Source organism: Rhinolophus hipposideros (assembly GCF_964194185.1).
Source record: "Rhinolophus hipposideros genome assembly, chromosome: 22".
Classification (NCBI taxonomy): domain Eukaryota; kingdom Metazoa; phylum Chordata; class Mammalia; order Chiroptera; family Rhinolophidae; genus Rhinolophus; species Rhinolophus hipposideros.
Genome location: NC_138068.1, coordinates 22,232,921 through 22,260,346, shown reverse-complemented (window position 1 = coordinate 22,260,346; position 27,426 = coordinate 22,232,921). Strand labels below are relative to the sequence as shown.

At 50.0% G+C, this 27,426-nt stretch overlaps 2 protein-coding genes across 4 annotated transcripts; both read right to left on the bottom strand.

Moving 5' to 3' along the window:
• Nucleotides 1-8,395: 8,395 nt before the first annotated feature.
• On the bottom strand, nucleotides 8,396-12,261 carry LOC308490956 (putative testis-specific Y-encoded-like protein 3; the record flags this gene model as incomplete). Its single annotated transcript, XM_081033763.1, is given in 4 exon segments — nucleotides 8,396-10,955; nucleotides 10,958-11,188; nucleotides 11,191-11,947; nucleotides 12,220-12,261. Coding segments are annotated over 4 exon segments (1,281 nt in total). The 3' UTR covers nucleotides 8,396-10,704.
• A 1,736-nt stretch (nucleotides 12,262-13,997) lies between these two features.
• On the bottom strand, nucleotides 13,998-27,368 carry PLAGL2 (PLAG1 like zinc finger 2). Of its 3 annotated transcripts, XR_013992253.1 has the most exons (4): nucleotides 27,266-27,359; nucleotides 21,541-21,914; nucleotides 17,649-19,106; nucleotides 13,998-14,603 (listed from the first exon to the last, which is right to left on the bottom strand). XR_013992253.1 is itself a non-coding variant. In XM_081033229.1 (3 exons), exons 2-3 carry the CDS (start codon nucleotides 21,798-21,800, stop codon nucleotides 17,876-17,878), a joined length of 1,491 nt encoding a protein of 496 aa, XP_080889355.1. In that variant the 5' UTR covers nucleotides 21,801-21,914; nucleotides 27,266-27,368; the 3' UTR covers nucleotides 13,998-17,875. The 3 variants fall into 3 exon arrangements, 2 of the variants coding, with proteins under 2 accessions (XP_080889355.1, XP_080889356.1); XM_081033229.1 differs by having other exon boundaries at nucleotides 13,998-19,106; nucleotides 27,266-27,368; XM_081033230.1 differs by lacking the exon at nucleotides 21,541-21,914 and having other exon boundaries at nucleotides 13,998-19,106; nucleotides 27,266-27,340.
• Nucleotides 27,369-27,426: the final 58 nt, after the last annotated feature.

Genomic DNA, 27,426 nt, shown 5'->3' with positions numbered 1-27,426 from the left:
TCGTGTCCCTTGAATCTCTTGCAAGGCTTAGGGGTCTGAGGTGAGGCAACTTCCCCAAATGGGTTGAACCGAGTGGTTTCCCCAAGGGGAACTGATTGGCTCATAAGTCACCAAGGAAAGGAGTGGTTTGGCTTCAGGTCTGGATAGATCCAAGGGCTCAAAGGATAGCCTTAGGATTCTGCCTTTCTCCACTGTGCTTCTCCCTGGCCCATTCTGTCCCATTGTCAAGAGTCTCCTTCCCTGTTGGGGGAGGCGGGGCTGGCATGGCACACATTGCTCTAGGCTTACGTTAGCCAGTGAGGACAGCCTGGAGGAAACAGAAAGACATCGCCTTCCCTACTTCAGTATATTTAATATAGATAAATCCCAGGAAAAGTCTCTGATGGGCCCAGCTTGGATTAGTGTTTGACTCCTTGCACCAGTCGCTGTATCCAGGGTTACAGAGTACTATTACAGGCTGCGTACTCTCAGGGTATTGGCTACTATACATTCCAGCCCCACCAGAATCACATGGAATGGATAATGAGGGAAGAACGATTTCCCATGGTAAGGGATACAAAGCAACAAAATTAACAGTTGTCTATTATACCCCACCCTCGCCAGCTCTAAGCCTGTTAATTTATTCTAATCGTTTCTTAAGGTGGAAGCTTAGTTCATTTATTTGAAGCCTTTATTTTTTTTAATATAGGAGTTCAGTGCTATAAATTTCTTCCTAAGTACTGCTTTAGCAGGATCCCACGAATTCTGATATGTTGTGTTTTCATTGTCACTTAGTTCAAAATACTTTTAATATCCATTTGATTTCCTTTTTTTGATTCATGTATTTAGTCTGCACATATTGGGGAATTTTTTTCAAGGATCCTTGTGTTACTGATTTCTAATTTAATTCTATTGTGGGCAGAGACTAAAATTTGTTGAGACTTTTATGGCCCAAAATATGGTCTGTTTTGTTCAATGTTCCTTGTCTACTTGAAAAGAATGGGTATTCTGCTGTTTGCGGGGTGGAGTATTCTATAAATGTCAGTCATGTCAGGTTGGTTGATAGTGTTGTTAAAGTCTATGATGTCCTTGCTAATTTTCTGCCTGCTTGTTTTATTGGTGACTGAAAGAGGGGTATTGAAATCTCTGACTGTAATTGTAGATTTGTATATTTCTCCTTGCAGTTCTGTTTTTGCTATATGTAATTTGGAACTCTGTTAGGTGCATATTGTCCTTTAGATGAATTTATCCCTGGTAATAATCTTTTCTTTGAAATCTACTTTGATATTAATATAGCCAGTCCCACTTTCTTTTGACTTAATGTTAGCACAGTGTCTTTTTCCATCCTTTTACTTTTAGGCTATCTGCGTTCTTACATTTAAAATGTGTTTCTTATAGGCAGCATATAGTTTGGTCTTGCTTTTTTATTCAGTCCTACAATCTCTGCTTTTTAACGTTTAGACTACTATGTGTGATCAGACAATACGGTGAGTGTTGAAATTTTAAAAATTTATTATAGTCAAAGACACATTGCCATTAATCCCCCTCAAAATACTCCCCCTTGCTTCGAACACACTTATCCCATCGTTCTTGCCACTTTCTGAAGCAGTTCTGGAAGTCCTCTTTTTTTCTTTCCCCCTTCTTCTGCCTCCCCTCCTCCCCTCCCCCACTCCGGTTCAAGCCGTTGTTTCTCAGTCTAGTTGTGTAGGACACAGCTCCCTGGCCCATGCCAGTATTATGAGCCTTGTGTCCCCCCCCCCAGCTGAGGCAATCTGTCATCAGTCGTTGGTCAGCTGCTCACAGCAGCTCTCACCAGCTGTAGGCAGCTTATGATGGCTGTTGACCACTCATGCTGGCCACCGGCTGCTCATGGCAGCCCACAGCAGCACATAGCAGCTCACACTGGCTGCTGGCCACTCACACTGGCTGCCGGCCACTCACACTGGCTGCCGGCCACTCACAGTGGCACATGGCAGCACTTAGCTCACCATAGCCCAGGGCATCTTACACCAACCTCTGACTGCTCATGGCATCCCAGCTCCAAGGAGAGCTGTTGTTCACAGCCTTAGCTGTAGAGGGCGCAGCTCACTGGTCCATGTGGGAATCGAACCGGCGACCTCAGTGTTAGGAGCACAACGCTCCAACCAAGTCCTCTTTTGTGAGTGTCTTTAGTTGCACTGTCGTGGCTGCCTCATGTCCTGAATCACTTTGGGAAAGAGCCGAAGTCGCACAGTGCCAGGTATGGTGAATAAGGAAACACAGTAATGTTTTTATTTGACAGAAATTACCATATACCAGAAGGTGTGTGACACGGAGCGTTGTCATGATGGAGGATGATTTATGGCACACTTTAAAACACACCTTCCCTCAACCGGAGCTCACACCCAACTGCACTGAACAAGGTGAAAGTTGTCACACCCTGTTACTAAGGTTCGACGTGCTGCTTCCTGTATTGAGCATCCTGCCTTTCCATTGGATGGCACTCAGCAGCAGCATCATTCACCATATTTTGTGATCACAATGGAAAGACAGGCTCCATGTCAAACATCGCTGGTATGGCAATTTTTATCAAATAAAAGCATTATGGTGTGTCCTCATCCTCCTTATTCACTGGATCAGGCACCGTGCAACTTCAGGCTCTTCCCCAAAGTCAAAATGACCATGAAAAGTAAATATTTTGAAGCAATTCAGGACATCGAGGCAGCCAGGACAGCACAACTAAAGACACAAAAGAGGACTTCCAGAACCGCTTCAGAAAGTGGCAAGAACGATGGGATAAGTGTGTTCACAGTGAGGGGGAGTATTTTGAGGGAGATTAATGGCAGTGTGTCTTTTACTATAATAATTTTTTAAAATTTAAACATTCACTGTAATTTTTTTTTATCACACCTTGTACATTTAATGGCTAGGTTTTGGCTAGGTTTAAGTCTAATCTTGCCATTTGTTTCTTGTCCCATCTGTTGTTTTCTCTCTTTTCCTGCCTTCTTTTGGATAAATCAAATATGCTGTATATTTTAATCTCCTTCGCTGGTTTATTGTCTATAATTTTTTGTTTTGATATTTTAGTGATACTTTAGGCTTTGTAATATATATCTTCAACTTATTATAGTGCCTTTAAATGATATTATGCAACTTCACATATAGTATAAGAAGCTTCCATTTCTACCTTCCCAGCCGTTATATTATGGTTGTCATTCCTTTTTACTTTTACATTATGTTATAAACCCCACAATATACTGTTGCTGTTTTTATTTAAACAATTGTCTTTAAAGAATTTAAATAATAAGAAAAATGTAACATATGTACTCAGGTAGTTACCATTTCCAGTGGCTTTCATTCCTTTACCTAGATATAGATTCCATCTAGTAAAATTTTCTGTCTGCCTGAAAGACATCCTTTTACATTTCTTGTAGTGAGGATCTGCTGATGAGAAATTTTTTCAGCTTCTGTATGTCTAAAATGTCTCAATTTTACCTTTGTTATTGAAAGGTATTTTTGCTGCGTATAGAATTCTAGGTTGACAGGGTTTTTTTTCTTTCCTAGTGCTTTAAAGATGTTACTCTATTGTCTTATCACTTGCATTGCTTCCAACAACAGATCCAATGTCATGAAGCTTTTCCCGTTTTCTTGTAAGAATTTTATAATTTTAGGTTTTACATTTAAGTCTTTGATCCATCTTGAGTTAATTTTTGTATATAGTGTAAGGTAAGGGTCCAACTTTTTTCTATGTAGAAATTCAGTTTTCCTAGTACCATTTGTTGAAAAGACTGTCTTTCCCCCATTGAGTGGTTTTGGCACCTTTGTCAAAAATGATTTGACCTATATATGTGAGGCTCTACTTACCTATTTTGACATATGAATACAATTACAACTTTTAATATCCTTATCTACTCATTTTCACATCTGTTTCAGTTGTGGGTTGGTTTCGATTGCTCATTTTCCTCGTCGTGGAGTATATTGCCTGCCACTTTATAGGCCTGATTATCTTTGATTGGATGCCAGACATTGTGAATTTCACCTTGTTCAGGGCTGGAAACTTTTGTAACCCTGTAAATCCTCTTGAGCTTTGTTCTGGGACAGTTACATTACTGAAAACAGTTGAATCTTTTTGGATCTCGCTCATAAGAATTTTTTTATGCAGTTCCGGAGCAGTGCTCATTCTAGGGCTAATTACCGGTCATTACTGAGGCAAGACCTTTCTAAGTATTCTCAATAGCCCATTTTCCTCTCCCCAGTGCCATGGCTGGTGGCAACAGGCACTCTTCCCTTTAGTCCTCCCTGATGGTTCTTCACCTGGTCTCAGGTAGTTTCCCCACATGCTTGTGTTGATCGGATTCCTGATGAATACTCTAGGGACCCTCTGCAGATCTCCAGGGTTCTTCTATGCAGCTCTCTCTCTGGTATTCTGTCCTACGGCCTGGTTACCTTGGTCTACCCGGACTCTCAGCACTGTCTCAACTCAGAGAGTGTGCTGGGCTCCACTTCAGTCTCTTGTGTGACAGCCCGAAAACTATCAAGGTAGTAAGCTAGAGACATCGTAGGACTTATCTTGCTTGTTTTCCATCTGCCTGGGATCGCTGTCCTTTATTGGTCAGTGTCCAGAGTCTTGAAAACCACTGTTTCATATCTTTGGTCTGGTTTTTCTGGTTGCTTCAGGGGGGAGGATAAATCTGATCCGAGTTATTCCATCTCGGCTAAAAGCAGAAATCTGTCTCTACTGCTGCCTGTTTTTAGCTGTGAGATCACAAGGTCTCTGGAGGACTGTATGAGTTCTGTTAAGTGACAGAGTCACTCACACTGTAGGTGTTCAGTCAATTAGTTATTCCTCCTCATCCACTGGGCCTGACTCCTAGAAAGCTTAGCTTGGCAGTGACTCGGCTGGACTTAAGGAACTCTCTAGGACCAGAAAGCTTGCAGTTGGACCTGTGCTAACCCAGAAGTCAGCACTCTGTAACCCTGAGGGCCATCACGGCATGTAAGTGCCATATGAGGGAGTCCCGTAGAAGGGCTGAATTGTGACTGTGAACTCCTAGAGATGCTGGGCTTAGCTATCCCACCGGACATTGTGGGCAGACGTCCATTGCACCCCTGATGCTTGGTCCCAGCAAGTCATGGTACCGTGCTCTCCCTTGCCAATAATTGATTTAAGAGCAGATGTGTGACCCAGTTCTAGCCAATAGATGCAGGACCTGGAAAGTCTAGAGTGGCTTTTAATGGGAAAGGTTGCCTCCATTTTAAGGGTGTCAGCCTTCTCTGGAGTTGCCATACCCAAAGTGATGCTTGGAGCTACTGCCACCATCTTGGCACCAACCTGAGGGGGAACCAACAGGAAGGATGGCAGATCAGAAAAGAAGGCCCAAGTCCTTGAAGACATCATTGAGCTACTGAATCAAACAGCCCCAAAGCCCATCTCACCTCTGGACAGAAAAAAAAAAAAAAATCTCTTGTGTAATTCAAAGTTAGAGTTTCTGTTAGCTGCAGCCAAAAGTATCGTCCCTGAGCCAGCCACCTGGAGTGCTGGAGGTCGGTGTGGAGGGGGAGGGACCTGTAAGGGACGTTTTCTTCCTGCTGAGGGGTTCCAGGTTCTCCTTTAGATGAGAAACAGGCTGAGAGCCGTGAAAAGACAAGTCCAAGGCCTCAGAGTGGGGAATCGGGAGCGGGCAGGCCTGTCAGGCTTCCAGCTCATACGGGCCTGCTCCACCGTGGCCCTGTGCCCTGGAGGTCCCGTCAGCCCCGAGGCTGGGGCCTGTGGCCTGGGGGCCTCAGCGTGCACCCACCTCAGTCAATGTTCAGTTCTGCTGAGCAAGGGCAAGCAGATACCAGAGACTTCCTTGAATTGTTGTGCTGAAATTGTGTCCTTGGAGGAAAATATCAAAGTTTCCCAAGCTATAATCACGGTGGTTACCCGTAACAACTAATTGCTATAGTTTCTGGACAGATTTTTCTGATTGAAAATTACTTGTCCAGAGTTCTTTCCCAGCCCAACAGAACAGGGTAGACCTCTCAGAGCCGAGGTGAGCAAAACCCTGTTGTCAGAGGCTTGTGTTTGCTCTCGGCACCAGAGCAGGAAGTCCCTCCTCACCCCAACCTCCCCCATCTACCCTTGGGGCATGTGTAAGCCAGGCGGCCACGTCTCAGTAGAAGGGACGAGAATGGACCGAGATACCACCTCAACTCCAGAGACTGCCTGAAAAAGGGCTGCCTTGGGCCGTAGCCCTAGAGACAGTCTTCTCCTTGCCCACCTGGAAGACCTTCTGGACCTCAAGGATGTGAAGCATTCATTCATTCCACAAAGAATTTCTGAGGTCCCCAATGCCCAGCGTTGTTCTAGGTGAGGGGTGTTCAGCAGTGAATAAAGCAAAGTCTCCATGAGTGTAGATGAAAAGGCAGGTAAATAAATGAATCTACAATATGATCAGTCAGATTCTTGTAAGTGCTCTTAACAAAATCCAAATCATAGAAATGGGAAGGAGACTGACAGGGTGTTTTTAGAAAGGGTGGTCAGGGAAGGCTACTCTGAAGAGGCAGAATTGTAACAGGTGAGCTGAGAAACCTTGATGAATTGAGAACCAGCCATGCAACTACCTGGAGAAGGTTCCAGACAGAGGGAAGAGCAAGAAAGGTCTTGAACTAGGTTTGAAGACTAGCAGAAGGCTGGTGTCACTGGAAAGTGACCTGGAGAAGAGGCATAGGAGATGAAGTTGGAGAGGTGACAAGATGTCATCATGAGTCTTGCAGGCTGTGAGAAGCACATTGTCTTCTCCTCTTGCATGTGATAGGAGCCATTGGATGATTTGGAGCAGAGGACGTGGCCCAACTCGGATCTAGCGAGCCCCTCCAGCTGCTATATCTATGTAAGCCCTTGGCACGTAGTAAGTGCTCATTAAATGTCAGAGGTTCTTATCACTGTGTTCAGCTTCGTCACTGGACTCTGGAGCTCACTGAGGGCAGAGACCTTAATACTCACCTCGTGCCCAGTGGCCAGGACAGAGGGGGTGCTATGACATGTGGATGAACAAATGCGTGACTCAGGACCTGAATGAGTGAGCAAGCAGGAGTGGGTTCTGAGAAGGTGACCCGTTCTCCAGAGGGGCAGCTGGGATGCACTCTTCCCGAGGTCAGTCACTGTGAAGGAAGCATGCCACAGGTTACGCAGAGGAAGATCAGGTAAGCACCTGTTTTGGTAAGTACCAAATTTGCGGTGCAGGAGCCAGAGTGTACCTGCCAACCACCATGTGCAGGGCAGGCAAACCACGTGGGGCACCAGCTTCCAGGGCTGCCAGGATGCTCTGAGGCCTCACCCTGATTCCCTTGGGAACATCAGAGACTGGTGTTTAGCACAAGAAAAAGCCAGAGGATGCAGTCCACCTTGGCACTGGTGTCCAAAATTCAAATTCTAGGCTGTACTTGAGAGGTGGCAGAGATTGCCGTGGGCTAGGGCAATCATGGAGGGCTTCCTGGCAGAGCTGCAGCCTGGACAGATCGGATGATTCAAACTGAAGATAAGAGAGCTGGAATGGCAAACATTCCCCTCCCCTTGTCTCCAACTGCTCTGTGAGTTCTTCCACCCCTGAAACATATCTGATCCCCCTCGCCACCATCCAGGGGATAATGCCTTAGCTTTGCAGGCAGAGTTCCTATTTCCAGAAAATGGCCTTAACCTACCCACCCCCCAGCCTTGCCTCTCCCAAGCAGCCACATCCAGGGTACATGCCCTGAACACATCAGCATTTTCTATCTAGTGCCTCTGGTCAGGAATTCCTTTCCACTGCCCCTTTCTAAACTGCCTGTTCTTCAAAGCTCCAGGGTCCAGACTTCAGAGAAGTCTCCACCCTCTGACATCACACACAGTAGGGATGAGCTGTATGGGAAGCTGGACTTGGTTGGGTTCTGTCTCTCTGGCGTGACCGTTATGTGCCAGTTAGGCCTCTTGCCCTGGTGTAGTTATTAGTAGTGCCCCTTTCACTCCCAGATGTGTTCCAGCTGGATGACAAAGTATATAGTCACCCCTCAATGCCCCCACCCTTATTCATTCACATAGGTCATTGTTGTTGAGGTGCACGTAGGCCAAACAGCAGACAGGGGAGGGGAGAAGGAAGAGATGGGCAGGGGTACAGGATGACTTCAGATAAGCTGGGCAGGGAAAGCCTTTAAAGAGGCCTGAAAGAATTAAGGGAACCAGCGATGAGAATATCTGCGGGAAGAAAGTTCCAGAGACAGAAAAGCAAGTGCAAAAACCCTGAGGTTGGGAGGTGCTTAGTGTATTAAGGAGCAGAATAGAGGCGAGTGTTGGGGGAGCGTAGAGATCAATGGGAGATGTCAGCAGAGACCAGAAAATGCTGGGTTTTGTCAGCCACGATGAGGAATTAGGATTTTTTTTCTGCCAGTGGAGAGTGTGGGATAGGGGACTAACATGACCTGGGTTATTTTTTCCCCAGACTGAACGGTTTTTATTTTTTCATCATGTAAGTAGAAGACAAAAGTACCATCAATCCTCTTCTGATCGGACAAAGCCACCTCATGAATATGTCACTGTTTAGAAGCAGAGATGTCGTTTACAGTGACGTTCACTACTGCCGGGCCACTGGAGCACAGAATCAAGATCATTCGGGTTTTAGAGTTCTTTTTGGAGGTTATCCTCACCGAACATGGTAACAATTTCCATTCTTAAGTCCTACAATACTATGGTAGTCAAGCTACTAAGTACAGGGTTATATTAACAGGCCACAGCAACTTGATAACAATCATGAATAGCAATATAGTTTCCAAATGGCATTGAAAAATTACAACAACGTTCTTGTAAATGTTCTCAACGAAAAGCAGCAAGCAGGCCTGGACAACTCAATTTCTCCAGTAGGTAGAAATAGAGAAGAGATTGCAGAGTCTTACTTAAAAGCAGTAAAATTAAAAACATAGCATTAACTTGCTACCAACACAGGGTCATACCTGGATGGAGAAATCCTCTGAAGTTGCAGTGTTACTAGTTCTCCTAATTTAAAAACAACCTGGTGCATCAGAAAAGTTAGGAACAATCCGGGGACTCTCTTCTCTCCACCCCACAAGCTCAGGCATCCCTGGACCTTTCCAGTTGGCTCTGGCTTCTGTTGCATTCCCCTACCTGACAGCAGCAGCCCTGTGTCCGCCCAGCCCCATCATTATGTTGTGTCAAAGCCTCCCCAGGTCCGGGGAAACAGAAAAGAGGACTTCCATGGGAAGGGGCCTGGGTATGGTCATCTCCCAAATGAGATGGAGACAGCCCCAAAAGCCTGGGAAGGGGAACTTGGGGTGGGGGACAGCTAAGTTCTTGTACCTACAGAATCCCACAACGGGGTCTGGACCTGCTGAAAACAACCTGGTGCATCAGAAAGAAGTAGAGTTAAAGTTAGTCTGAAAGAACACAGCATAAAATAATGAACTATCCCTACCCCTGGGGGCCCAGACCTCCTGGTCTCTGTTCAGCAGCCCTGAGCTGTCCCTCTTTGAAGATTCTGGGCCTTACTGAAGGGGGCAGGACCAGGGAGCCCAGGGCACAAATACAGCAGCGGTACTCTATGAGCCAAGCCTCCCTCTCTGGAGACAAAGAGGCAAATTCAGCAAGAAAGCCCGTCCTTTCAGCTATTTATGTATTTCAAACCAAAACAAAACGAAAACCTTGCTTCTTCAGTTGTTTGTTTCTGAGCTGTCACTTTAAAGAAAATAAAAAGAAAGATGTGTGCTCTGGGCAGGTGAATAGAAAGGCCCCATGAGCAGAAACACCCCCTCCCCAACACCCGCAACCCGGCAGCCTAAAAACAGGTGGAGACGGGAGAGCTGGATTCCGTGGGAGTTCATTGATAGGCTCAGAAAGGTAGGTTTCTGGAAGGGACCCCATCATTGCCCCTGACTTGAGCACATGCCCAGATATGCCAGTGCAGTCCAGTTACTGGGGGTTTGGGGCCCTCTTGGCAGGTGGCCCACCTGGGTCCACAGGCACTTCCTGGTTGCATTCAACAGGGTTGGTGGCAGCCTGGGCAAATCTCATGAGAACGGTGATGGCCAGACATTGGTAGGGTACCACACAGACCTTCAGAAGCAGAGAGCAGGCTGCAACATGCGTAAGAAGAGCAATCTGATCACAAAGAAGGCGTTGCCCCTGCTTCGTGGCCTTTACCTGACCCATGCCCAGTAGCTCCCTGCTGGCTCTGTGCCCATTCTGCCACATGCCCAACAGTCCAGTAGCCTGCCGGCGATCCTGCGGCTTGGAGGCCCTGGAGTTGACAGCCAGCACCGTGCAGCCACTTCATTGTGGGTGATGAGACGCAGCTTGCTGCAGCCAAAGGCGGGGCCAGTATAAATATGAAGCCCAGCATGTTGTGGCCTTAAAGCAGCAGGCCTCGAAGAGGTACTGGTCCCCCCAGAGACGACTTGCAGCTGCCCATCCCAAAAATAGGTGGGAAGGCCATGATCAAAGATGGGCCGTGAAGACGATGGCAGTACACGTCCATGGCATTGGGTGCGTGGGTAGACAATGTAGCAAGTGACAGTCCCGTGATGCAGGAAGACCACATGGAAACAGAAGAACTAGGCCACGAAGGCCACCATCTTGGACCCGAGTCTACTGAACGTACAGAAGGGCCAGAGTACACGGAGGAAAAAGCAGACAGCAGAGTGCCATTGTTGGCCTAAGCACAGGTCCACAGGAGATAGAAGGGAGGCTGAGGTAGTGCCCAGGTCCCAGGGCAGGGCTTAGCCAGACGGGAACCCGTACAGCCTAGGGGAGGCCTCTGTAGGCCACCTTGCTAAACCTCGCCTGGCTCTGTGGGGCCTATCCCCCAGCAGATAATACTGCAGGGGCTTGGGCCACAGGTCCTCTTTAATAATCTGGGCCACGCTGTCTGCCTGTGGGAGGCTGTGCTGTGAGAACCAGCTGAAGAAGCTGCGGACGGTGTCCCGGGTCCTGTGTACCAGCGCAGGGGGCTCCTGGCCCCGGTGCCATGGATGCGAGTTGCAATTGACACCACCTGGCCTGAGGATCTGCATTCAGACTCCTTCACGATCACCTCGTTCCGGAAGTGGGGGTTGCTCCCAAAGCGGAACTTGAACTTGCAGCCTCTCCTGGCATACCTGAGCTCCCTCACTTCCAAATTCATCAGGTAGCAGGGCATGCCTTCCTCTCGCGGGCTAATCACAGCTGACAGCTGCGGGCGCTTCAGGAAGGCAGTGACCCAGGAACAGTCTGGATGACGAAGCTCCGACGGGCTAGGTGTAAGCGGCACACGCGCCCACACCTGCGCTCCAGCTGCAGGTAGGCCCTGTCCGCCTGGGCACTCACGGCCCCCAGCTCCCACGGGGTGGCTTCCGGTGGGTCCACAACTGGGGCATCAAGGTTTAGGGGCCCTGGGGCCTCCTGCGCCTCCACTCCCGCCTCCATCTCCTCCACCTGCTGCTGTTGCACCTCCCTCTCCACCTCCTCCATGAAGATGGCGCCCTCATCCGTCACTTCCTCAGTCTTCCCACCCGCTCCAGCCCGAGCCCTACACGGTTCTGCGCCACAGGTTTCCGGGGCCTTGTCCCCGACAAGGCCGTGCTCCGGGCAACGATCAGTCGCCCAGAGGCCGCCTCCCGGCCCCCAGCGGCAGCCGGGACGGTTCCGGGGGTGGCTGCCGGGTCGGGGTGTCCGCATCCCCTGGCTTCTCGCGCCCCAGGCGCGGGCCCCCGTCTGGTGCGCGGCCGGCGGCAGGCCCTCTACACCCTGGTCCGCCGTCACCTGCGGAAGCCTCTGGCCGGGAGCGGGGAGGGGCGCGCGGGCGCCACCGCGGGTTCCGAGAGGGGCGGCTCGGTGGCTGCAGGCCGGCGGGGGCTGCGGCAGGACCGCGGCCGGGAGGCGGGAGGCGGGAGGCGGGAAGCGGGAGGCGGGAGGCGGGAGGCGCGGTCTCCTCCTCCAGGTCGCGCTGCGCCTCTCGTGCCCCCTCCTTCCCAATGTGATTCGCTAGGGTCCCGGGGCTACAGGGAGCCAGGGGCCTGTAGGCCTGGCGAAGGGGCAAGGGACCACCCTGTGGGAATGCGACCAGAGCTCCAGACAGAACTGGCCCCAGACTGGTAGAGCTCTGAACGTGGAAGTGCAGGAGCAGCTAGGAGCAGGCCCCAGGGATCAGGCCCAATCACCAGTCACGGACAAACAGAACCTTCCATCACCGCCACCGCGCCAGGCAGTTAGTTCTCGCATCTGCGGTGGGCAGGTGGGAGTCGCCCACCGCCCACACTCATCTGCCCTTTGGGGCAGCTGTAGGGCACCTGCAGCATTGTGCTGGACATATTACTCAGGGACAGGCAGAGGACTCAAGAGGTATCCCTTGCAAAGACTGGCCAGACTCAAACTGGGAGCCAGAGTTGGTCATTGCACGGCTAACGGAGGTGCTCATAATATTTATGTGGAGAAAATTAAGAACAAGGTCAGAGTAGAAGGATCTGGGGCAAAGGAGGGTCTCAGATGCTGCCAACCAGGGAGCAAGTGGGATCTGCCTGGTTTCCCCACCAGCTGGGTCCTCGGGCTGGTAGGCTGAAAGGTGGACACTTTGTCCTAGGCCCAGGGGCTGCCGGTGGCTCTGTATCAGATATTTCACAAATGTGAACTCTAGTCTGAAGTGCAGGGTCTATACTTGGAGAGGATAAGAGCCTGGATGAACCAGCCCTGATCCTACAAATGCACCTGTGCTCTTGTGGTCTTTGCTTCCCAACTTGTGGCCGGTGGTCAATACACCTAATAATGCCTACTCTGCCTGAAAGTCCTTGCACCTCCTCCACAAAGCCTTCAGCTTCCTCTGGCCCAGTGGATAAGATAGTTCTGAGTCCCCAGACCCATCCTGGGGTATGCACCCCCTAGAGGGCAAGGTGGGTTCTCTTGGGGTCCTAGCCAGTAATCTGACACAATGGGGTGGCCAGTGAATGTCAAATAAATGGAAGGCCAAAGAGATGAAGGACCAGCCCACTGCCTTTGTATACAAAACACTCGTTATACACATTAACACTTGTTAACGCCCCTCAGACTCAGGCTGGACTCCAGAATGACTCGCACGGCTTGGCTATGGACACTGGCTCCAGACCACAGAAAAGCAAGTTCATTCTGGATGGGAGGATTTCAGCACACGGGAGGGGGTCCAGGATAGTGATGACCTTTGTTAGACTGGCCAAGCAACATCAGGCAAAGCCATGTCAGCTTCTCAACAGTTTGAACCCAATGGGTAGGCATAAACGTGGACAAGGTCGTGCAATGACCAACTCTGGCTCCCAGTTTGAGTCTGGCCAGCCTTTGCAAGGGATACCTCTTGAGTCCTCTGCCTGTTCCTGAGTAATATGTCCAATACAATGCTGCACCTTGGGCAGCGGGTGACATTTCTCTTGGACAACCAGCATCCATTACTCTTGCTACTAGTACCCATTTCCTTTGAGAAACCACTTCTCCCGTCTCAGCCTTGTGCTCACTGGCTTTATAGACTGGTTTGGGATGGCACAGAACCCCAAGGCCAATGAGACGGGGGTTTCTGCGAATAAAAGGATTCCTCTCTCCTGAGAGCCTAGAAAGGTTCCCTTTTCTTGGTCAGCACTGTGTGAGAATGACAGGTCTGGAATCATGGCAGTATTCTACTCCTACACAAAGGGACAAACCCCTTGGCAGGGCTCAAGAACGAAGTCACAACTGCACAAGATAGGGCAGAGAAAACTAGGGATGCTAAGACCAGCCCTGCTGGATTTGCGGGATGAATCCTAACCGAGGCTCTCCAGCTGGCATGTTCAGTTACATGAAATTGCATGAAGCCAGTTTGATTTTTCTGACCCCTCGATCCAGGATTATCAAGTGATGGTATGATGCCACTTACCTCCAAGGCATCCTATTAAGATCTTTCATTTCAAAGTGGTTTGTAGGTGCCGGTTTGGAGGTTGTTACTGTTGGCCCCATACTCACCATCCCCTCGGACGCTAACAATGCTTCTCCCCCAGGATCTCTCCCCAACCCTTTCCCAATCAGACAGGTTCACAACTTCCAAACACATCATTCAGAAGTTTTTAATAAACAACTTCATTATAAAAACCTTTTTTTGAAAATGTAATTCTGTAAAACATTGAAAAATCTACTTTAACAAAGATCCGCCCTGTGCATTTCCTAATGGCACTTATATTTTACAATTAAAAACCTTGTTTTATATAAAGCCAAAAATACTCCAAGAGGTTATTCACTGTGTTTACAAAGTGCTAGAAGGTTTTTGTCTTGTATTTTTCTCATTAAATAATCTGGCATTACGAAAGAGTGGCCCCGAAGCCTTGACCACTGGGAGGGAGGGCGGGTGTATGAGGTGGTTTCAGGAGTCCTAGTGCCGCGTACTCAGAGGCGGAGGTGCGTATGGGGAGAATCAGCTTACATCCAAAGAATCATACTGGAGTACTTCTTCATACCCCCTCCACACAGGCACTAGATTATCATGGTGACTCCTTCTCCTGTCAGAACCACAACACTCCTTTCCCTTGCCACAGACCCTACTCTCCAGTGGTGAAGGTCACAGCCAATTCCTTCCACAGCAGGTTCAGAGCTCCAGGAGAGGCCAGGGTGGGGTCCCAGAGGAATCTGGACTTTCCTGGCCAACACCTGCCTAAGGCAAAGTTTATTACATAAATATCCTTGTTAAAAAGCAAAATATTGATCCTGTACAATATAAACTGTTAAAAAAAAATCGTGCTTACAAATAGCTCCTAGATGGGGGGGGGGTTGGGGAAGGGGTGGAGAAAACAGCTATCAAAAAGAAGGGAGGGGAGGATTTAAAGGACTACTACGGGAAAGTTTAGGGCAGTGGGAGAATTTCAACTTAGGACAGTATCTACGAGCAAAAAAGTAATCACACCTGCTTCCCGGATTTCCATTAACAAAATGCAATTTTTAAAAGGTTGGGGGAAAGAACTCATTGGTGCTCCTTTCCCTACCTCTCACCTCTCTAAGATGCGCACAGATCCTTTGCACTGACACAGCTGGGCATGTCATTCCCTGGCCCCCAGGACTGTACTCCATGCTGACCAGCTACTGTACAGGGTGGGAGGGGCCTGTCCCCTGTTCAGGGCAGCTCGCTGCTGACAGAAGTTGGAGGAGGTGGTGGGGAAAGGGGACATCACCCTTTTCCTGGTCCCTGTTTGGTCTCTGCCACATGCTATGGCTCCTGTCCTGGGCGGATGCCCCTCAGGCTCTCCTGGCTTCAGTAAGGGTACTGAAGTGGGTTTGGTACTGAGTGTAGGATAAAGCTATTCTTATCCTTTGAACAACCAGACCAATGAGGATTTTTTCTTTTTTTAATTATGAGAAGGGAGATTTAAGAAACAGCTGGGTGGCTATGGCCCCCCACCCAAAACAAAAACAAAAGATGAAGGCAGATGTTCCTCTGCACCAGCAAATTTCACAGTGATAGGGAAACTCCTCGTGGCTGGTGAGGGCACTGAAGGAAGAGGAAAGGAGGGACAGGATGGAAGAAGAGGAGGGGAGGGGGGGCAAGGCCCCAGTTACACATTTTACATATTTGCTTTACCTGTCCTATGAGTTTCTCAGCATCACTAATGGGGAGAGGATTCAAGGAACAGGGAAGAGCAGGTGGAGGAGGGGACTCCTCTAACAGCCTGAGACTATTCTGTGGCCAGAGGCCCATGTGCCTCTGTAAACGAGGGGTGCAGGGAAGTGGGCAGAGAGGTGGTGAAAGGTTGCGGGGCCTAGTGATGAAGGCCAGAGACAAGGAGAAGGCAGCACTGAGTCCTGCTTGGATCCTCACATACCGTTTCCTGCGATACGAGTCCCAGTAACATGCACAGCATGCAGGAGGTGGCCGCGTACCAAGGTGGACGCTTTTAAAAATAAACCTTAATCAGTCCCTGGGACTCACGGAAACTAAGTTTTAGAAGCAAATCACCTAGTCTGATTCTCACCTTGCCAGACATTTTTATATCTGGTTTTGATTTTCTTTTTTTTTAAAGGTATCCCAAGCTACCCTGACTAAATCAAAACATGCTTATTCACTCCGCATTGCTTCCAGTCAAGGGGTGGGAGCTACATTTTAAGGCTTTCACCTCGAAGAGTACTGGCCTGGGCTGCAGCAGAAGCCTGGGTCTTGAACCTGCTCAGTTCATGACGACAGACCAAGGTGATTTCTAGACAGAAAGGGGAGAGGGAGGACCGCGAGGGCGCTGAGGCAGTTCCTTGGTAGGTTATCCTGAAACCCTAGTGGAGAAGCCAGCACGAGGCACCCGCTGAGAGAAGTGCCCAGAAACTGCTGGCTGCAACTGTCGGAGTTAACAGTAAAGAGGTAGAAGTGTGTTTCTGAATCAGAGTGGAGGTGTCTCAAGAGGGTCCCACAGTGGTGGTTCCCAACCTCCCGCCCTTCCATGAGTGGAAAGAGTGCCCATGCACAAGTGAGAGGAAGCTGGGATGGGGTTCGGCTGGGCAAGGGCTACGCTGCCTGTGGCAGAGAGCCCCACAAGTCAGAAGAGAAGAAAGCTTGCTGAGTACTGAGGGGGTCACAGGAGGAAGGTGGCAGTTCTCTGATGGAGAGCAGAGAAGCCTATGCACAGTGGCCCTGAGTCCAAGGGAACTGCCAAGTGGAGGAGACACGAGGGACACTGTGGGATAAGAAACAAGTCTGGTGTGGGAGACACCCGTAGCGTAGGACTCGACTATCTGCCCAGGCCTAACTTTCTGATAACTCTTCTTCCAATAATTCCACAAATTCCTGGAAAAGGGAAAGGCAGGAGACAAATGAGGGGTTCATACTTCTTCTTTGCCATTTACACCAGCCTCGAACCCAAGTCCCTCCTTCTAAGATTAATAATAGCTCATGATGTTTAGGGTGGGGGTGAGGGAATGGGGAGATGATGAAGTGGGCATGCCTTCGTTTCTTCCCCTCTCCAGTTCAAAAGGAAGATGAGGGGGTCATGATGTGTCCTTGGAGACAAAGAGAGTTGCAGACCTGTGAGAAAACTGCTCCAATCTTCTTGCCTGTCGCCTGCGGACACTGCTGAGGAAGGCAGGAACAGACACAGTCATGGAAGATGGCAAAGACTGAAGCAGTCCAAAGTCAGTTTATTTCCCCACAGGGGAAAAATGTGACCTCAAGTGAAGAGAAGTCAGCAAGACCTGACTCCGCCTTGTAAACAGAGCTCCAGTTAACACCAGGTACCAAATGGGTCTGGCTGGTGCCAACTGGAATGGACTGATGGGAATGAATTCACGGTGTGTAAACAATGTTCACTGCAATCATTCTAAGGCTAACAGCTCGGCAAGGGAGGTGAAATGGTGTGTCTGAAGCGACTGTGTAAACGGTACCGTTGCTCGACAACACTGACTGAAAATGGAGGTGCTGGTACAGGAGGGATGGGGGTGGTGGGGAAGAACAGAGGCCCCCTCTCCTTCCTGCCCATTAGTTGGAAGCAGGTGATGGCGCCAAGTGACCCTCTGCAGCAGGGCCTGACCGACTGCTCTGGGGTCTGCAGGTTGGGACAAGGAGGTGGGCTTCTCGAGCTATTTCTCTCGAGGTCATCCAAAATGAAACCCTCTGTGTCTCCAACAGGTCTCCCCCTTCTCCAAAGAGGAGGAGGTTCGGACACTTTGGAGAAGGAGAGGGCTAAGTGTGGCTCCCGATTCAGATAAAAAAAAGTAAAAATACCTGAAGTCCTATGGTATGCGACCTTTTCAGGGAGTTGGGGCTCAAGGCTCCTCCTGGAACTGATTCTGGAGCCTGACACCCCAAACCAAGTGCTCCATACAGATACTGGAATTTTTTGTTTGAACCCAGCTCTGCAAACGCAGCTGCCTTCACGGGGGATGCAGACAAGATGGGTAGAGAGGCTCTCTGACAGAGTCCAAGCCTGAGCTGAGGGGCCTCCTTGGGGGCTACTGGAATGCCTGGTGGAAACGAGGCAGAGTGGTGGTGCTCAGGCCAGAAGGGAAGACAGGAGGCAAGGAGTGCAGAGGCCCGAAGTTCAGCGGTCCCCCAGCTCCTGGGGAATCTTGCGGCTGAGTTTGCAATGTGGTGAGCAGGGGCTGCGCCTCAGCCTGAGAGTAGCCCATGACCAGGCCTCCTGTGGCCCCGGGTGGGTTACACGAGGGCAGGTTGAGTGGAAGAAAGCCCAGTAAGTGGGAAAAGTCCACATTAGCAGCGCAGAGGGCCTCAGAGAGGTTGGCGGGGCTCTTGGTGAGCAGTGCTTCATCTAGGAGGGCCGCAGCTGCCGCCGGCTGAGGTGAGGCGGGCTGGGGTTCAGCGGATGAGAGAGACAGGCTTCCAGGAAGCTCCGCCAGAAAACTATCCACCTCCACTTTGGGCAATTTGTCGGGCAAGTATGAGGTAGATCCAAGCTGGTATTTAGGAGGAAGTTGAGCTGGAGAAGAGATGGGTGAGGATTCCAGAGGGTAGCTCATGCCCATGGGCAGCGTGTTGTGTACCAGGGAGTGTGGCACGCCTGCACTAGGCATGGAAGGGATGTGGGCGCCGTACATGCCCATGGGTAGCATGCTAGGGAAGGCCTTGGCCCCCATCATGTCCCGAGAGGCCATACATAGCACGGGGCTCAGCTCTTCCTTCACGCTGACTGTGGAGCTGCAGCTGAGTAGGCCTAACATGTCCACTGGCTCTGTCTTGATCTTGAGCAGCTCCTGAGAGTGGCTCTTCTTGACATGCCGGGTCAGGTGGTCCTTGCGGCCGAACCGCTGGGCACAGTACTGGCACAGGAAGTCCTTCCGGCCTGTGTGCACCACCAGGTGCCGCCGCACATCCTTACGAGTATAAAACCGCCGGTCACAGTGGTCACAGGGGTGCTTCTTCTCCTTGGCACCGCCAGCTACCCGGCGGGAGTGGGCCTTCAGGTGCTCCAGCAGGGCTTGGGTACTCTCAAAGGTCTGCAGGCACACCTTGCAGCTGAGGTCACCGCTGCTGGCCGCATGCATGGCTAGATGGCGCCGGTAGCCCAGCTTCGTATTGTAATTCTTACCGCACTCGGAACAGTGGAGGGCCTCTTTGTTGGGGTCGTGGGTCTGCAGGTGGTTCCGGAGATGGTCCTTGCGGTGAAACATCTTATCACAGTACATGCACTGGTGGGGTTTTTGGGCTGAGTGGGTGGCCATGTGCCTGGGATAGGGATGGAGGAGAGAAGAGAGGTCACAAGGGCTGGCCAGACAACCAAGGTGTCCATTAACAGGGAACTGGATATAAAAATTATGACAGCGCCATGCAATGGACTGGAGTGGAATACCATGCCAACTATATTCTATAGATATGGATCACGTATGCACTGCTATTCTTTGCAGCATTGTAAAAAGTAGCAAAACATCAGGAACACGCGAAATGTCTATCAATAGAGAACTGGTTAAATTATGATAAGTCCCAAAAATGACTGAACTTTTTAAAAAATAAGGCAGCTTTCTATGTACCCACAGGGAACAAGCTCCTATGATACAGTAAGTGGGAAAAAGCAGTGAGACAGAATAGTGCATACAGAATAGTACTATGTACGTGAAAAGGGGAAAAGTTTGCTTGCATGTACTTACAATATTTCTGGAAGGATATATAAGAAACTAATACTATTGGTTGCCTATGAGGAGAAGAAATACATAGTATATAGGTATGAAGGAGCATTTTCACTGTATACCTTTTGAATTTTGAATTATGTGAATGTTATTTCCCTTTCGAGAAATATTTAAAAAATTTTAAATGACACAATGAAGGGAAAATGAAGTATATCTAAACTTCCTGATCTGGAACAATCTCCTAAGATATAGGGGGCTGAGTCAAAAAAGGAAGTTCAGTATAGTGTGTAATACAATCCCTTGTGAAAAAGAGAATACATGTTTGAATGTCTCAGAAAGGACACACAAGAAACTGACCCCTTGGTTGCCTTGGGGAGGAGAATAGTGGCTTCAGGTATTAGGACAATTCATTTTTTCACTGCATGCCCACTGTACTATTTAAATTGTTTGCCATGTAAACCAGCAACATTTAAAAAATGTTTTCATGGCATGGCACCTCAGTATCCCTTGGTTTACCTGCTCCCCTGTGGCTGGAAAGCAGCTCAGAATCCAGGAATTACAATTGAAAGCTCCCTTCATACATTCAGAATCAACACAGCAAGACTTCGAGGGCCCACCACTGGCCAGGCCGTGTAAGCTGTGTCGTTAACCTCTCTCTCCATGACACACGGAAGCACAGGGCAGCCCCACCCCCGTCAGTAAGTGGCAGAAGTTGAAGGGAAATACAGGACTCTTGAGAACTGGGTTCACCAAGGCATGCCACCACTGTCCCCATTACCCTCATGCTCCATGACTGCTCACGCCTGAGGGTTACTAATGACGTCCTATGACATAAGTGACGTGATACTATAAGAGAGGGAGGCGCCGACTGATCCACAGTCCACTACCCTCAGTTTGCAGGTGAGAAAACTGAAGCCCAGAGGCTTAATAATTTACCCAAGATCATACGGTGACTACGGATGGAGACAGGGCTCCTGCCTCCTGGACTAGGACCCTCCTTGAAGCCTCCCACCGACAGCCAGCCTGTCGCTAAGACAGTGTAAGAGGACAGCCCCAACTGGAGCCCACCTAAGCCATCGCAGCACACAGAATCAAAGCATTCCTGAGGACCACAGAACTGTCGTGAGGGCAACCCTGCTCACATGCTACCCTGTTACCTGTTTTAGTTCCTTCCTGTCAACTGTTTTCCACACAAGGAACTGAGGCTTTCTGTGGTTATCTTGTTTGTGTGTCTCCTTGTTTGCTGTCTGTCCACACTATTAAGATAGTAAAACTCAACGAGAGCCAGCACCCCCATCTATTTGTGCCTGGTATGCAGCAGGAACTCAATAAATCAGAGTTTGATAGATGAGTGGATGAAAGACTAGGCATCAGGCAGTCTCTCTTGTTCCTCTGATGGAAAGGCAAGGATAAAATCAAAATTGCTTCCAAGCAAGCCCCCCTCCCTTCAAAGCTGCTCTGCCATATCTGCTTTACACCATTTTACATTCCATTTCACTTTCACAGGGATTCTTGGGCTTACAAGTTTCAGGAAAGCCACTGACCCCGAGGATGCCGGGACTCTACAGACACGGAAGCCATCATCTTGAGTGGGAGGCAGTTCAGCAGAACAGGCACTCACGGTAGGATCTACGAAGCTATGTGACCTTGGGTAAGTTACTTCCCCACTCTAAGTCTCCACTTTAAAATTTACAGGTTAGACCACAGGGTCACCTTTTTCTTCTAAAGTTCTAAGACAAATTCTTAATTTCTGGCTAAAATTCTCACTCTTATCTGACAGGGGTGGGGAAAGTAGTATTGAAAAAAATGCTCAATCTAATTTGTTCATGGCTGTCTGATATTGTATCCATCATATTCTAGTGTTTGAATAAAAAAACACCACCATTATTTTGTAGTGAATGACCTCAAATGGTTGGCATTCTGGGCACACTTAGGGGACAAATTAACCTCTATTCTCCCACCACACTCAGTGGAGTCTCTCTGGCTGTGTCCTCTGGGAACCTCAGGGCAGGAAGACTTATAGGAGTGTCACCTACCTATACAGCTTGTACTTGGAAGCAAACGCCTTGCCACAGTGCAGCTGAGGGCAGCTATATGGTCTCTGCTCTGGATGGGGGAGGCTGTGAGGTCTCAGCTTCTCCCCATTTGAGAAGGGTGTCCCCGAGATTTCACATTGGCACTTCCCTTGACTCTCCGCCTCCCGGCCCCGAGGCCTGGGAACTAGTTTCCAGCCCACTTCCTCCTCCTGCTTTGCATCTTGAATCCAGGGGGGGACGCTGGTGAAAAATGTGGTCATGGCAAAGCTAGTGGCGAAGGGCCATGTTATTCAGAAAGCCTCCCCATCGGCTCCACACGGGCTCTCTGCTCTGTCACAGCCTCCAACGCAGCCTTCAGAAAACAATCTCTTCACCTGAAACATCAGAACACCTGGTGTTAGGGAGCCCCAAACCATGAAAACATGGGCTCTAGAGGCAGCAAGATCCCCGTTCCAATCCAGCCCTTCCACTTAAAAGCCATGAGACTTTCAGCCAATTACATACTTCCCTGAACTATTTCCTCATTTACAAAATAGGCATAATAATCTCTTAAATCATAAGAATGTTTTGAGGATTAAATGAGATAATGAATATAAAGCATTCAGCAGAAGGCTGGGCACCTAGTAAGTGTTTAGGGGTAACCATTATTACTAGTACCAGCTGGGCTAACAGGAAACAAGATAATCTGAGGAAGTAAAAGCCCTAAACTCCAAACTTTCTCTTCTAACTTCTCTTTTACATCCTTTCCACTAAACTCAGAGATAGCAGCTCCTCCTCCTCCTCTTTACCACTATTTTCCACAAGACTCCTCCTCATGGAAGTGCTAAGGAGCAATAAAATGTCCAAAAGGCAACAGAGAAGGAGAAGCCTTTACTTAGGAAATTTACACCCTGGAAAGTCAGCCCCTGTGCCAGATGTGTTTCTTAGCAGTACGTCTACATCACGAGGTTCTGTCTGAGGAGGCGATGCACACATAGCCCAGCCAGCACGTCCCCTAACCCCGTCCTGGTCCCATCCTGCCCTCCACCACTTCTCTGGGACTCATGGTCTTCGGCACAGACCACGCTTCTTTAGCAGAACCTGTCCAATACGCCAAGGGGCTGAGTGGTCCCTCCTACAGATCTCATGGGCACGTGCATTTCTCCATTACGAACAGGTAACACACTTGCATTAGAACTTCGTCTCCTCAACCAAACTCTTATTTTTTGAGGGCCCAGAGCACATCCCTTTCATCACCTAGCATCTACAGAACCACCCTCAACTTTCTTTTAGATGAGTAAATTAGTCATTGAAAGCAAGCTGGTTCTCCTGAGCCTAACGTATGCTCTGGTTTAAACTGGGTTTACAGCCCTTCAAAGTGCAGAGCCATTATCTTGAAGTCTGATCCTTTCTCTTGTTGAGTAGAGGGGTGGGGTGGGGGGTGGGTTGCAGCAAGGTGACGCAACTTCTTTCCTGACATCAACTCAGAGGAAGAAAGGATGGGAGTTTTGGTCCTGACTCTCAAAAGGAGGACGACAGACATTCACACTCACAAGTCCATCACAGATGACCAACTGCACTTCAACTTGCTATAACACGGGATTCCCTTTGAAGAGGTCACGCCAAAATCTGGTCATGAGGCTTTTCCATGTGGAGGGAGCAAAAGGAGTATGTGGGGATTGCCCACAAGAATCTGGGGAGGGCTCCAACCACACAATCTAGCTGTGGGCTACAGAATGCTTGCTCAGCTCATTAGCGCCTGCTGCTTAGTGACCATTCATCCAACAGACTGGCCATGAACGAGATGATGGGATCAGTGGGTTCATGCTCCAGAGAGCTTTGCTCATCATTAACATGAGCTACGTCCTGTTCAGGAACCATTGCTCTTGTTGAAGAAATATTGCAATGTAATATGATAAACATTTCCTCATCACGAGTGCAGATTTGCCTAGAAAGATCTGCACAAAGGTGGCTGCATTTTGCATGAGTCATGTGCTGGGGAGGCGTAGGTAGCACTAAAAACTAGTCCCACTTGAGCCTTCAAGTCATGGCATATTTACCTGCTTCACTATAAACCTCAAAGGCCTTGCCATCTCGCTTTCATTATTTAAGTCCCCCCGCCCCTTCCCAAGGGTGGAATTACCTGTTTGTAATACCAGCAATTATGCATCTTGGAATTGGGTAGACAGAGAGCATGAGTTTGAACATCTAGTTTGCAGGGAATTTCCCCTACCTTCAAAGTCTAATTCTGTCCCCCCTTGATATCTGAAATCATGCACCTTAGCCTCTGGAAAGTTGGGAAGGGCAGCCAGAGGGAAGCAAGTCGCATCACTCTGGCTGCTGTGAGAGGGGAGCCTAGCCCTGGAAATTCCACACAAACTCAGAAAGAGAACAGTACGTCCCCAGCCTCCCACACACCCACCTCATATGTTCTCCTGAACAAGCACAAACAAGACAGAGCAGCTTAGTATGCTGCTACTGAAAGAGTGAGTAATGGGCTTCTAGGAAACAGGCTGGCGGTGGCTAAGAAGAGCTCACGAGGTTGTATTGATAGAACCAGAGGAGGAAGGCAGCAGCCATGTGCTTGCCTTGATCTGCATTGAATGGGGCTATGGCTTTAAACAGAAAACAGCCAACACCCGGATCCTATTCCCCCTAAGCTTTTAAAAAAGCACAGCAGAAGTCCTTCCCTAAAGTAACTGAAAGGCGGCTGGATAACCGAAGCTGCTAGTGTTACCTTAGGAACCCTTTTGGGAATCTAGGCTCTTTTCCTCTGTCCTTTGTCTGCAAACTCCTCCCATCCAGAAAGATTCCTGGGCTTCTCTCACATTATCAGGTCTATTCCTTCAGACTTCTTCCTCAGCAACTGTCAAAGAATTCTACTTCTCTTTCAAAGCTGCTCTTCTGGTCTCACATGCTAACCCTAACAACTACAGGGAAGCTGACAGAACCTGTTCCCATAAAACAAACACAATCTATCCCTCCCCAGTTACTGGTATAACTTGGTAGATTTTCATCCTAAGATTCCTCTGGCGCCTGATCTGAAGAGGGGGGTAGCGTGGAAAGAACCTTGGACTTGCTATCAGAAGAGCTGCCTCTTACTGGCTGTGAAACTAAGGGCAGGTTATTTTGTTTCTCTGAACCTGTTTCCTCAATTTTTAAAATAGAGATTTAGTCTCCTTACCTATAATATTCTCATGAAGGACTGAGACAACTCTCTTGAAAGCATCTGACAAAATGTGTGAATACATGCAGTGCTGTCTCTGAGGTCTAAATTGTGGCTCCTTTGGACCTGGGGCCCGAGTAGGACTTCATTTTCCCCCTCCTTTTAATGTTGCTGCTCAGACCTCAGAGTGAGTTTCCTTCCCTTCCCAACATCTCCCCAAAATGCAGCCTTCCCCTTTTCCCCTCGCCGTGCACCCTCAGCACATCCCCTCTAACCAGCCCCCTTCACTTTACCTTCCTCCAGCCCCACATCCTGGGCCAGAGGTCTCTCTTAGGAATCACTTCTACGAGGGCTCTGTCCCCCAAATACAAACGCTGGCTGACAACTCTGCATGGCTGGCCCTCTTTGGAAGCTGAAAGGAGACAAACTGCTCCCTAGTCTGTCTGTCCCCTGTTGTGAGCCATGCTGCCTGCCGCCCTCTGATGAAACTATAGTTTTTATGGTGTTACATCACCTCTATAGAAACTGTGTTCTTTCTCCATTATTAGCCTGTTTCCTCATCTGTAAAGCTAAAAATACTTACCTCATAGGCTTGTTGTAAGGATTATTTTAGTCAGGTATGCACGGGGCTCCGTAGGGTCTGGCTTGCTGCAAGTACCCAACAAAAGGCCGCTATCAGCTCTGCCTCTGTATTGGGCTGCAGGCTCCCACCTCCTACTGCCACACTTGAATTCTCCCAACCCTCCCCAAACACTGTTGGGAAACAGCCCCCTGCAGCAAGGAAAGGGTTAATCTCCAAGTGTTCTTAACTCAGAGACCCACAGCGGATTAACAGCTCCACTTCAGTGCCTGCCCTAAAATAGCTTTCATCCCTCCTGCCCATGGGTGACCAGGGATCTGAAGAACTCAATTCAACACCTGCTGAGGAGGAAGCACATCTTGGACCGTTCCTTGGGGTGGACAGAATCTTCCCTTCAGCAGAACCCAAAATAGCAACTGGGAAATTATAAATAGAGTTCAAGAAAAAAACCAGGTCCTGACCTGGGCAGCAGACACAAATCCCAAAGGCACACTGGCTGGCTGGAAAACAGTGCGAAGGACGGACAGCGGGGCAGGAGAAGAGCTGCCCCCTTCACTCCCTCTCTCCCCCACGCTGAGTGGGGGGAGAATTACATTACAGGCAGGCCCGAGAGTCTCGGCGACTTGCATCATTCCGAGGGACATCAAACCGGATTACCAGGGGCTGAGTTTATTCTCGGGCCGCGGCTGCTTGTCAGTACAGACGGGCCCTCTCTGGAGCCCCTTTGATTCGCTATTTCCTCTGACTCTCGCTGCCTCCCGCTCCTGAGAAGGCCTTGGGCAAATGGCTGCAACTCACTGCGGTCGCATTTTCATGAAGAGGACACCTGATGAGACACCCCCCCAATCCACTGGTCTCACCTTGGGATTGTGGTGGGGAGGGGACGAGGAACCCGAGGCCAGACGGGCTCGATCACAGCCCCCGGCTGACGGGAGGAAAGACACACAAGGCGGGACACACTGGCAGGTGAAAGCACCAACTCCCAACACCCGTTGTGCCCTCATCTTCCCCCTCGCAGGTGCCTTTCCTCCACCAAGCGGGGGCCATCGCGCGGGGATGGCTTTGCAGGGAACAGCCGGGCTCCCCCAGCCGCGTCTAGACCACCCCCCTGTGGTGGGAAAGGCTCCGTTTCTCCGGGGCTCGGGGCTCGGGGCTCGGGAGAGGGAGGAGGGGACGGCTGCCAGGAACGGGACAGACGTTCAGGGAGAAGTCTGGCAGAGGGCTCAGGGGTGGGAAGGAGGGACGAGTATGGTAAGGAACCAGGAACAAGCTAACCGAACCTCTAAGGGACCCCTCCCCGCAAAAAAAAAAAAAAAAAAAAGAAAAAGAAAAAGAAAAAAAGAAAAGAAAAAGAAGAAAGAAAAAAGAGATTGGGGATCATAAGGGCTACAAGTTTCCGGGGATGGAAGGCAGTCACAAGCCAATTCCCCGAATTAAAAGAGTCTCAAGACGGGCACTTGGATGGAGGATGCTGATCTGTTTCTCCAGAACCAGGTATTCGGGGGCCGCCTCCAAAGGGCCTGCGTGGTTCTGGAAGACGGAACAGAGGAGAGGGGCGCCCTACCTGGAGCAGGAAAGGGGGTTCTGTGGGGCTGGGGAGGCGTGTCCGAGGGGAGGGAGCAGGTGCAGCTTATCTGCGCCCCCCAGACCCGGGTCCCCAGTAAGGACAGCAGCGCGTTATCGGAGCCGCCACGGAGCCTGGGGGTCGCGGGAGGGGGACCCTCCGGGCTGCGTCTCCAGGTCTCGGAAAGGAAGGGGCCGGTGGGGCTTCTTCAAGTCCCCCAGACCCAGGTCCCGGGTCCCGGGAGAGTTTTCGTCACCCTGGGGCCTATGAGGGCCCAGGCTGACGCAGAAGGGGGCCCCGGTCGGGGGTGTGGACGACCGCGCTGAGGGGCCCGGGAAGAGGGGCGCCACTGCTCCGGGTGCCGGTCGCGCGGGAGCAGCGAGACGGACTCCCGACCCGCTCCCCACCGTCCCAGGGGGCCCTTGCCGGCACTCACCGCGCTCCGGGCCCCGCGCTGCGGGCCGGGCCGCGCTCGGGCTCCGCCAGGCCCGCTCAGGCCCCGGTAGTGGCGGCGGTCGGGCCATTGTGCGGTGCATTGTGGGAGCCGCGCGAGCGGGCGCTCGGGTCGTGGAGGGGGCGGTGCCGCGGGCTCTATGG

What these genes read in the sequence shown, in the direction of transcription:
- PLAGL2 (XM_081033229.1), bottom strand. Translation starts at nt 21,800, where the DNA reads ATGACCACATTTTTCACCAGCGTCCCCCCCTGGATTCAAGATGCAAAG. An exon ending in TCCAAGTACAAGCTGTATAG is followed by an intron (nt 19,107 to 21,540) that starts GTAGGTGACACT and finishes TCCCTATCCCAG; the next exon opens with GCACATGGCCACCCACTCAG.